This window comes from Schistocerca serialis, chromosome 1 (assembly GCF_023864345.2).
Source record: "Schistocerca serialis cubense isolate TAMUIC-IGC-003099 chromosome 1, iqSchSeri2.2, whole genome shotgun sequence".
In the NCBI taxonomy this organism is placed as follows: Eukaryota; Metazoa; Arthropoda; class Insecta; order Orthoptera; family Acrididae; genus Schistocerca; species Schistocerca serialis.
In genome coordinates, this window is record NC_064638.1 from 773,809,361 (window position 1) to 773,820,983 (window position 11,623).

General features: G+C 47.0%; 1 protein-coding gene across 1 annotated transcript in view; it reads right to left on the reverse strand.

Annotated features, from left to right (window-relative positions):
- LOC126431514 (iroquois-class homeodomain protein IRX-3) overlaps positions 1-11,204 on the reverse strand; it is a 227,628-nt gene extending 216,424 nt beyond the window's left edge. Inside the window, exon 1 of the mRNA XM_050090435.1 lies at positions 10,972-11,204. Within this exon, the coding sequence (XP_049946392.1) occupies positions 10,972-11,061 (90 nt within the window). The 5' untranslated portion in view covers positions 11,062-11,204. The remainder of the gene's footprint in view (positions 1-10,971) is intronic.
- Between the last annotated feature and the right edge of the window lie 419 nt (positions 11,205-11,623).

The window sequence follows — 11,623 nt, forward strand, 5'->3', positions numbered from 1 at the left end:
CAGACTTGTACAACAGAGGTTTCTGGCTAATCAGGCATCGTTGGATGTGCCACACTGGAGGGTGAATACATAGAGAAGGGCTAAAATAGTTTGATGCTTGCAACTTAATTTGTTCGAAGTGATAATAAAAGTTTACGAATACCTCCCACACTACCAACCTCGACACTTCGAAAGACTATAGTTACGTAAAATAACCTGAGCATGGCCGTGCTTCTGGACGCTAGGAAGTCTGCTGGACGGACCGCGTGGCAACATCACGGACAGTTCGGGAGCGGTGCGCAGAGCGTGGCGGTGGACAGGCGGCGGCGGCGGCGGCGGAGGCGGCGGTGGCTGTCCGCAGGCGGGGCAGCAGGTGGCGCGTAATGGCCGTGCGGCCGTCCGCAGCAGCGGGGCGGCAGAGTGCGGCCGTGGCGCCTGCGGTCGGCCGCGCCGCACCGCCAGGTGGCCGCCCACGCCGCAACACTGCGCCACCCCGCTGTCCTGTCCTGTCCTCCCCAACGCGCCCCGACGGGGGGTTTCCAGGGGCGGCTCAGCACTGGACGTGCGTCTGCGAGGGCATTACGGCCCCGCGCTTCTAATCTGCATCTTCCGCAAATGTACAGTACTTTCCGGCTTAAATTTCACCAACGGCGTAGAAAAGTGTTTATAATAATGGTAATGTTTCCCCAGATAGTTTATGCCGTGCTATACTGGCTTCTTCGTGGACAACTAAAATCGGTTTTGATTTTACAGTACTGAGCATTTGTATCATATACACTACTGGCCATTAAAACTGCTACACCACGAAGATGACGTGCTACAGACGCGAAATTTAACCGACAGGAACAAGATTCTGTGATATGCAAATGATTAGCTTTTCAGAGCATTCACACAAGGCTGGCACCGGTGCCGACACCTACAACGTGCTAACATGAGGGAAGTTTCCAACCGATTCCTCATACACAACAACGGCTGACCAGCGTTATCTGGTAAAACGTTGTTGCGATGCCTAGTGTAAGGAGGAGAAATGCGTACTATCACGCTTCCGACTTTGATAAAGGTCAGATTGTAGCCTATCGCGATTGCGGTTTATCGTATCGCGACATTGCTGATCGCGTTGGTCGGGATCCAATTACTGTTAGCAGAATATGGAATCGGTGGGTTCAGGAGGATAATACGGAACGCCGTGCTGGATCCCAATGGCCTCGTATCACTAGCAGTCGAGATGACAGACATCTTATCCGCATGGCTGTAACGGATCGTGCAGCCACATCTCGATCCCTGAGTATACAGATGGGGACGTTTGCTTGACAACAACCATCTGCACGAACAGTCCGACGACATTTGCAGCAGCATGGACTATCAGCTCGGAGACCATGGCTGCGGTTACCCTTGACGCTGCATTATAGATAGAAGCGCCTGCGACGGTGTACTCAACGACGAACCTGGGTGCACGAACTGCAAAACGTCATTTTTTTCGGATGAATCCAGGTTCTGTTTACAGTATCATGATGGTCGCATCCGTGTTTGGTGACATTGCGGTGAAAGCACATTGGAAGCGTGTATTCGTCATCGCCATACTGTCGTATCACCCGGCGTGATGGTATGGGGTGCCATTGGTTACATGTCTCGGTCACCTCTTGTTCGCACTGACGGCACTTTGAACAGTGGACGTTACATTTCAGATGTGTTACGACCCGTGGCTCCACCCTTCATTCGATCCCTGCGAAACCCTACATTTCAGCAGGATGATGCACGACCGCATGTTGCAGGTCTTGTACGGGTCTTTCTGGATACAGAAAATGTTCGACTGCTGCCCTGGCCAGCACATTCTTCAGATTGCTCACCAATTGAAAACGTCTGGTCAATGGTGGCCGAGCAACTGGCTCGTCACAATACACCAGTCACTACTCTTGATGAACTGTGGTATCGTGTTGAAGCTGCATGGGCAGCTGTACCTGTACACGCCATCGAAGATCTGTTTGACTCAATGCGCAGACGTATCAAGGCCGTTATTACGGCCAGAGGTGGCTGTTCTGGGTACTGATTTCTCAGGATCTATGCAGCCAAATTGCGTGAAAATGTAATCCCATGTCAGTTCTAGTATATTTGTCCAATGAATACCCGTTTATCATCTGCATTTCTTCTTGGTGTAGCAATTTTAATGGCCAGTAGTCTAATTTCATTTTGTGAATGAAACCGTCTAGATTTCTTAATATATTGCCTGACAAGATAATGAAACACCCAGAATACATGGCCGTTTGTCATTGTAGCTTCCAAGGCGAAGACACCATCGGTGGCTATGTAAATGATTAGAGTTCTCCGGTAGAAGGGGCACAAGAGTGCATTAGCGTTGTTCGTGTTCAGAACTGTTACCTTGCACGCTGTATACGGGGTGTGCACAGCGTGAGGCGCTGAGTGATCACTGTAAAAGATATGGGAGATGCTGCTGCGTATTCGCCTGAGACAGCGTTGTCAGCATCTGCAGAGTTTGGAAGGGGCCTTATTGTGGGCCTGCACTTGGCCGACTGGTCGAATCGTGCGGCAATGGCCCTATGTTGGTCTGCATGGACACGTTGAGGTTCACGTCGGCGCGACGAAGTCCGACCATCTCGAGGTAGGGTCGCCATATCGTGCGCCAAGCACATCGTAACGCTTTCGCATCTGTGCCTGCCATTCAAGAACAAGTAATAAGAGTCCCTGTAACATATTTTGTCTTCCTGCTTCTTTGTCGGAGAAGAACTGCGGCTGCACTTGGCAGATACCGTCCTATGCGTTGGTTCCAGGTAACACAAGACAGACTGGTACGTCTGGAGTGATGCCGTGATCAGGAAGAACGGAGTCTTATTGTCTTCAGCGATCAAACATCGTTCCGTACTATCCCAGATGACTATCTCTGGCGACTGTGGCGCCGACCTGGGAAGAGGTCCAATTCTTCCAATGTTCTGGGGTGGCAGTGGCGTATTACTTCTGGTGTCACCGCGTGGGGAGCCATAGGGTATGACTTCATGTCGCAGCTAACGGTGATTGACGTGTTACCTCTCGTGCGACTGTGTCGTGATGCCGTTTTGCAAGAGGACAGTGCTCGTCTAGAGATCGGTCGTGTCTCATGAAATGCCTACGTCATGTTGAGGGACTCCCGTGGCAAGCAAGATCCTCGAATCTATGTGCGAGAGAACGTGTGTGGGACCAGATCAAGCGCCAACTCCGTCCCAATGCCAGTATGCTGGAGTGAAGCACCAGTTCAGTTGTGAGCCAGGTTGCCTCAGGAGAGGATACATTGGTTTAATGACGCCTTTCCCGACCGAATACGAGCATGCATTCTGGCGAGAGAGAGTGTGACGTCGTAGTCATAAGTGGGCTCACTCTTCCAAGTTCTTTGTACATTTGACGCGAAATTCTAATTACAAGAAGTAACATCACATACACTCTTAATTCATGAAGTTTCATTTCGTTTCCCGCCTCCCTTCAGGGTCATTTACTATTTTTGTCAGGCAGTAGGTATTACTTTATTTATAACATCGTTACGGCTACTGACATCATCAGATCCGCAATTGATATTAAAATAACATAATTTTTCTATAACTGGCAGTGTCTTCCAGCATCTGGGGGCTATAAACTACTGAAGCTCGTGGCAGGAAGCAACACTTTCTAGAGAGCTTTTATGGCAGGGGGAGGAATTGGCGAATAAAGCTGCCTACATTTTTCTCCATATTCTGACTAGCTGCTATAGATAAATGTGAAATTATTTTGTGAGGCTGTTTGGAGCTCGCGAAATGAGGGAGGCTTTGGCAGCCTTGGTGGGGGTTTGAGTAACAAGTCGTCGGTCGTGTAGGTCGCAGTTGGTGTTTTAAGCGTTTAGCTATAGTCCTGAGTTGGTGATCCTTTAACCACGTTACTTTCTAAGTACCGGAAGACTACAAGAATGAGAAGAAAGTTCCCCTGAGCGGACGTGGAGTCTTGATTAGTCCTTTCCGCTTTACTGCGCCACTGTTACCTTTAAGTGAGCCTGCAGGTGCTCTATAGGAAGAAGTGCCTTATCTCAGAGCGAGAAGGCATAAGCAAGATGGGAGAAGGGTTCACTAGATGGCGCTGACTTCGCGAGTTTTAATAGAAGCAAATAAATTTCAATCGTTTCGTGGCTATTGAGTGGTGTGTTTCTGTGTGCCTTGTCACCTGCTGTCGCAGAACTGTTTTCCTGTTACGTTTTTGTGGAGATTATGGACGGAAGTCGTTAGCAGCCTTCTTGAGGAGGTATGTGAATCATTAGTGGAATACCTTTTCCAATACAGAGGTCCGATGTAGGAACCTACCTGAGAGTACCTAGACAGCCATTGATTTTGGGGTAGTGAAATGTTTAATGCTGCCTCGCTTGCCAAGGTGATGCTGGAGAGCTTTATTTAGATTCGTTTTATCAGAATAGCAGAGCAGACAACTGACCTGGGTCCGGTATTAAATATTTCCGACTAAACCTACGGTTCGGCACGTTCAGTAATTTGTCTCGCGCGCCGCACATCGCTAAAAGTGGAAGCGTTCTGGCCGCAACTTTCGCGCAACGGCAAGAAAGCTCAGAGCCACGTAAGCGAGGAATATTTCACATCACATGTGAATTGTTGGATCTAGTTTTCTTAATTTGTGATGGTGTGAACTGTATCCGTATTTTTTTGTACAAAAAGTAAACAATCGCTCTGTGAGTAACTTAGAACTAGATATCCTCCGTAAAGCGAAGCAACATAAATCATAAAATAAAGGAAAGTCCTCCGGTCCAAACTGAATTACATGTGAATTTCTTTGAAAGTATGATACAATAGCTCCATACTTAGCAATCTTATACGGCCACTCCGTCTTCGAAATGTCCACACCTAAAGACTAGAAAGATGCACTAGTCAAACCAATACCCAAGGAAGTAAATAGGAGTAATCCGTTCAATTACAGACCCATACCACTAAGGTTGAAATTCAGTAGGATTGTGGAACATATACTGTTTTCGAGCGTTATAAATTAACTCGGGGAAAACTATCTACTGAGAGAATGACATCACGGATTCAGAAAATATCGTTCTTGTGAAACACAAGTAGCTCTTTATTCTCGTGAAGTACCAAGTGTTACCGATAAGTTTCGCCAAACTGATTCCATATTTTTAGACTTCCAGAACGCTTCTGACACCGCTCCTCACAAGCGACTTCTAATCAAATTACGTGCCTACGGAGTAGCGTTTCTGTCGTGCAGCTGCGTTCCTGATTTCCTGTCAGAAAGGTCACAATCCGCAGTAACTGACGGAAAGTCGTCGAATAAAATAGAAGTAATATCTGGCATCCACACTCTACTGTTCCTGTTCTACGTAAACAATCTGAGCAGCCCTCTTGCATTGTTTGTCAGATGATGCTGGCCTTTACCTACCCATTAAGTCATCACATGATTAAAACCAACTGCAAAAGTTTTAGACAAGATAGCTGTATGCTGTGAAAAGTAGTAGTTGTCCCTTTAGTGAAAAGTGTGAAGTCATCCGCATGAGTAATAAAAGAAATCCGCTAAATTTCCGTTACATGATAAATCACATAAATCTAATGTCTGTATATGCAACTAAATACTTAGGGATTAGAATTACGAATAACTTAAATTGGAACAATCACATAGATAATGTTGTGGGGAACGTGACTGCTATTTATTGGCAGAAAACATAGAAAATGCAGCACGTTACTAAAGAGACCACATACACCCCACTCATCCGCCCTTTTCTGGAGTAATGCTGTGCAGTGCGGAATCCGCATCACACAGTACTGACGGAGGACGTCGAAAAAGTCCACAGAAGGGGAGCGCGTTTTGTGTCATTGCAAAATAGGGGTTAGAGTGGTAAGCATATGATACATGAATTGGAGTGGCAGTCATTAAAACAATGGCGTTTTTTGCTGCGGCTCATGAAATTTCAATGACCACTTTCTCCTCAGAATGTAAACATATTTTGTCCGTGTCACACTACATATGGAGAAATGAATCAGAAAAATCAAAGCTCACACAAAAGATTTAAGTGTTCGTTCGTCCCTCGCCCTGTTGGAGAGTGGAACGGTCGTGAAGTAACTAGTAGCTTGAAGGTGGTTCGATGAACCCTCTGCCTGGCACTTAATTACTAACTGCCGAGTACTCGTGTAGATGTAGATGTAAAGATTGACGTATATGACTCAGTGGTTCGTTCTTGTCCACCAGGAGCAGCGCATTTATTGGCGTGTACAACATGGAGCTCAGGGCACCGCCGACTGCTTTGCACTGGAGATTGCGAGGGTGACGTGGAAAACTTAATACAAATGGCTTGATTAAAGCTAGATGTAATGTTGGTCCCACCACCCTCTTTACACCCCAGTTGAATACCGTTCTCGAATGTAGAATATTTCTTGCGTTTTAGCACTTTTCAGTATCATGTTAACGCGAAAATTACACCGGAGCTTGTTGTCATTGGACCCAAAAGCCGTCCGGTCCTATTTTACAAGTGCGAGTCTCTGGTAAATGGTGCCTGTTAAATATTATTACTGAAAAGTAGCTAGTACAGACGCTTAGGCCATTTGCTCCAGGTATTAGAATACAATATCCATCGACAGACTGATTTGGCGCAGACACGCTGCCAGCCTTTTATTCTCTGCGTAAACACATAGGGCATGTATATGTTGTGAAAGATTTTGCATTTAGAGAATTGAGTATGTTCATCGTGGGTATGTTAAACTGGAGTGGAAACGAGACTGAGCCTTCTGACAGTGTCTCTTAGTGTCTACTTGATTATTTCGTGTTTCTGTAGACCACAATCCACCACTCAGTACTTGCAGTAGCTTGCAGCAAAGCTGATTTTGGTGGGTCCACAATGTATTTCTTAAGAAAGAACAATATACCTGTACATTATCATACGTATCAACTATGTAGATGGACACCATATAAAATTTACTAGCCTCAGCGAGAAGCACTGGGAGATGAAAAATGAATCGTAGTGAATGTTAATGAATGGCAATGTGCAGTTTTTACGCATATATCCACTCAAACTGATAGGCGATGGACGAATAGAAACTTAAACTGAGCTCAAACTGAACTCTTTCGCGTACATAGTTGCGCAACAGAAGACTGCGACACGTAGCCTCAGATTACATGCAAGACACACACCCACGCTTAAGGCTAGGATTCTAACACGAAGAGAGATCTGGAAAAGACTAGCAGACAAAAGTTACGTATTGAGCAGGTTTTGGGTGAAAATGTCAAATAGGCAGACCGTGCCAGCGGACGCGCTTCCTTCGTGTGAACCCGCTGGCGAATGCAAAGGTACCTACTCATCTGGAAGAGTACCTGCGCGCTCTTGTTTAAAAGGAAAAAAAATCCATTTAGCCGTATGCCTCACGTGCAAGTAGGGCCTCTCTTGTAGAACAGTTCCTGACGAGCACGAGCTAACAGCGTTAAAGTAATCCAATTGAATGGCTCGGATTCCGCCTGCTAACGGAGTAGAGGAGCACGTAACGTGATTCGTGTACATGCGATTAGCTGATTGAATGTACGCTTGCCGCTGCGACGAGGCCGAGCAGATGTTCCCACCCCCGGCGGCTCTGTGCCACCGGCCTCGGAGGCCACTGTTTGCTCCACTCGATTGATTTCCCTATACGCACTCCAGTTGATTATCAGCCCTATCTTCGGAGTGTTTGGTTCAGCACTGCTTGCTTTTCGCGCTGCCCGACAGCTGATTCTGCTTCTCGTACAAATTATTTTCTTTTGTAGCCGGAAACACAGTATTCCTAACATAAAATGAACATAACAGACTACAGACTGATAGATCGATAACTGATAGATCAGTAAACATAGAAGTTAGCAGCTGAATCCGTTGCAATGTTCTGTTGCATGTTCTGAAATAATTATGAATTTCAGGGCATTTGCGCAACAGATCCTACACGCTTCAATCATCTCCCATCTGTTTGTCAACAATGCATCAACTACTGTGTAAACGAAACTGCATAACCGCATTCTCAGCATTTTGTAGCGTAGCTCCGAAGATTCCGAAGATGTGTTGTTTTCTCAACTACAGATAGCATGAGGAGCTGTTAATAGAAATTAAGTTGCTTAGCATCTTCAAGACATACTTCTGTAAGAACATCGTCATTTAAGAAGAAGAATCATCATTTGTAAAACAAACAAACACAAGAATCTAATATCTCTGCAGAAAAAGAAAGGTGCCCTCGTTCTTCACAACAAACGACAATGGAATCCTGGTTTGCTGCATCAAAAGCTTGGAGAAGGCTCTGCCAATGATGATAGTAGCTTCTAAAATCACTTATCTATCAGAGGCTGACGAATTCGGTTTTTAACTAACGATCGGATGTAATGTTAGAATGTATCGCGCTGTCGACATGTAAGACATGGAGCATTATCTTGGATATTGGAACAAACCAGTCATGCTATTTTTGACGAAAACAATCCAATTTTCGGCGAAAATCGTGTAAGTAGCACCAAAATGAAGGCGACCCAACGAATATTTCAACCCCATTCGCTTTGTATGCGAATACCATTAGCAGGATCTCCTCTTTCCAAAATGAAGTGTCAGGCCGGGTATTCCGAAAGAGAGGTAGTCGAAGGTTATGTATGTCAGTGAGGTGTCCCAGAATGGATGAATGGGAGATGCACTAACAGGAAGACATATGGTCTCGGGCTCCGAAGACGGTATAGCTCTCTGCTTAAATCTGTCTTGAATGTACAGCATGGAAAATGCTTCGAGCAAAACTAAACATTGTTTACTGGTTTACGATTACCTTGTTGAATAAGAGAAGTATGACTGCAACGGATATTCACCGTCCAATCTGATACGTTTACTCGGGTAAACCAATGTTTCGTAGGCTGATGTGAATCTTCAGTTAAGGAAGTCAATATGTTAGCGACGAAGAATGAAACAGATCGTCGCTGTAACTAACAGAGATACTTGTGATGAGAGTTAGTGGTTTAATTAGAGAGAGAAGATTCGCTATGTGGAATAAGCCGTGACCAGCTGGCGATATTTAATGAATATTATCTATTGTGAAGCGGCTGTAGCAGATGAAATGAAAATGTGTCACATATTCACAAAAAAGTACTATGATCAGGGAAATAGCACCTTACTTCTGTAACTGACTGTGTACCAAATACTTACAACGATACGCTATTTAGGTTGAGGCAACGAAACCTCTAGCCATGTCCTCTGTTCCCAAAATATTCGTCTGCCGTTCATCTTCGTCAAGTTTTTAAGGAAACACCAAATCGCATTACTCTGTAATCTCACATCAGTTTGAAAGCTTTTGTGACGTCTTACTACAGCTGTACGACGTGGAGCTATATCACCTTTGAAGACAGATCTTGTTCTGAATTCATAGGCACTTTGCCAGTTGTTAACGAAAACTAAAATTCTAGGTCTAAATTTAACCCCCGTGAAGCTGACGATAGGTATCGGTCCAATAAATTCGATTAATCTGCCACATCGGCGAAGGCTGCTGGTCGCTGTAAGACACCTGCAACCGTGTCTTAGGTACGAGTATCCCACAACAGAGAAATGACATCTCACACACGGCGAAAAGTTAGAAACGTCAACGTATGCGTGGTTCTATGTCGACTGAATTTACACTGCCGACTAACTGAGCTCACTGTCGAAGCCGTTAATCTGAAAGTAGTGGGGCATTCGCAAAAAAGTGAACTGTGGGGAAACAATGTGGCCGGACAGAGCTTTGAGGTCTAGAAATGAACAAGGGCAATCTCATTCGTTACCCCAATTTAGGTAACATCTCTCGTTGCCTGCTCCCTGTTAAGATTCTTAAGGCACCTGCAACCTAGCTTCAGTGTGAGAATCGCGTCCTGGTTTCTGGGGAAGGTTTGAACGCCCAGTGTCTAATAAGAAAGAAGCATGGAAAGTACAGGTGTGCGACCTTTTACTGCGGTTCACTTCGTAACGACTGATCTCAGTAACGGTTGTGAACGACGCCTTGGTTATTGAAGTGATTCATCTTAACAACCTACTTCATAAACTGTACTGTCACTAGGAGAACAACGGTGAACTCAAAAAGAAAAATCATGAAGTACTGCTCTGTCATACGTGTTAAGGGGTGAGAAAAAGACTATGTGCGTCCACAATTGACCAATTATGTACTCCCTAGTTAAGTGAGACTGAAATGTCTGGAAAGAACCACTGTGCGGTTAAGAACCACGTACTTCCCAAAGGGGTGAAAGGCGAAGGTAGCAACTGCCTCAGAATTTGTGTGTTAGTAGGAAATATGTATCAATCTGTACATCGCAACCTTTATGGTCCTTAATAATAGACAAACTTCCAATCATTGCACTATTCAGTCTCAGAACAGCCGCACTCGGTTGAAATATCCCCGAAACCACTGCAGAAATACCGATAGCCTTTCATCCATTAAGCACACGGTCATATAATCATAATAATTAACTGTTTGGCGGCTTCGGTAAATTATACAAAACCCAATAAGGATTTTAAACGGGGGTGTTCCAATGGGAACACAGAGTGGTGGAAGGAGGACATGGACACAGAGAGCGGGGAGGAGTGTTGGACAGAATAGTAGAGGAGAAATGGACAGAGAAAACAAAGAGGAGGAGGTGGAAAGAGAGGGAGAGGGGAGGAAGAGACGGACCGAGAAAGGGTTAGGAGGATATGGACAGAGAAACAGGGAGGATGAGATGGACAGAGAAAGGAAAGAGGATGAGATAGACAGAGAGAGAGGGGAGAGAAGCAGATGTCTAGAGATGGAGGGAAGTAGCAGATGGACAGACAGAGGAGCAGGAGATGGACAAATAGTGGAGGTGGACCGATGGAGAGGTAGAAGGAGATGGATAGAGTGAGGGATGAAGAGATGGTCAGAGAGATGGGCAAGGAGGAGATCGACTAAGAGACTGACGACTACGCAGTTTGATCCCGTCGTCATCACCGCCACGTTTATTTTCCTGATATGTGAGTGAACAACAGACGAGGTGAGTGTGGCGAGTACTCACGGTGGAGGTGTAGAAGGGCGCCTGGTCGGCTCCCAGCGCGGGGAAGTAGGCGGCCATGCCGTCGGGCGTGGCGTAGGGCGCCGAGTACATGGAGAGCGGCAGGCCGGGCGGCGCGGCGAGTCGCTGGTAGCCCAGCAGCTCGTACTGGCACGAGCAGACGCTCTGGCCCGTCAGCGGGTCCGTGAACAGCGGCCGGCCCGTGTCGCAGCAGCGCGCCGCGCCGCCGCCCGCCACCGGGCTCGTGGGCGGCGCGGAGGCGGCGGCGGCGGCGGCGGCGGCGGCTGCGGCGGCGGCGGCCGCGGCGGCGGCGGCGGCGCCGGGGGTGGGCACGGCCCCCGCTCCGGAGGCGGCCACGGGCGCGGCGGCGGCGGCCACGGTCGTGCCGGACGACGGCGGCGGGGGCGGACTACCCGACACGGCCACCTGCAACACGACACGGCGATTCCTTAGCTGCGACGCGCAGGCCGAGAATGGCGGGGGCGGCAGCGTATTCCGTACAGTCAAAATGTCATATTCATATCCGCAGAGGCTCTACATGGCTGCAGCTCCTGTAGCCTCTCGCGTACATGTCTCCTTGCCGGACACTGAGATGCGTCGAATCTGGGATATGCGCACAGAATTTTGACCTTGTTGCGGGTTGCTAGCCTAATGC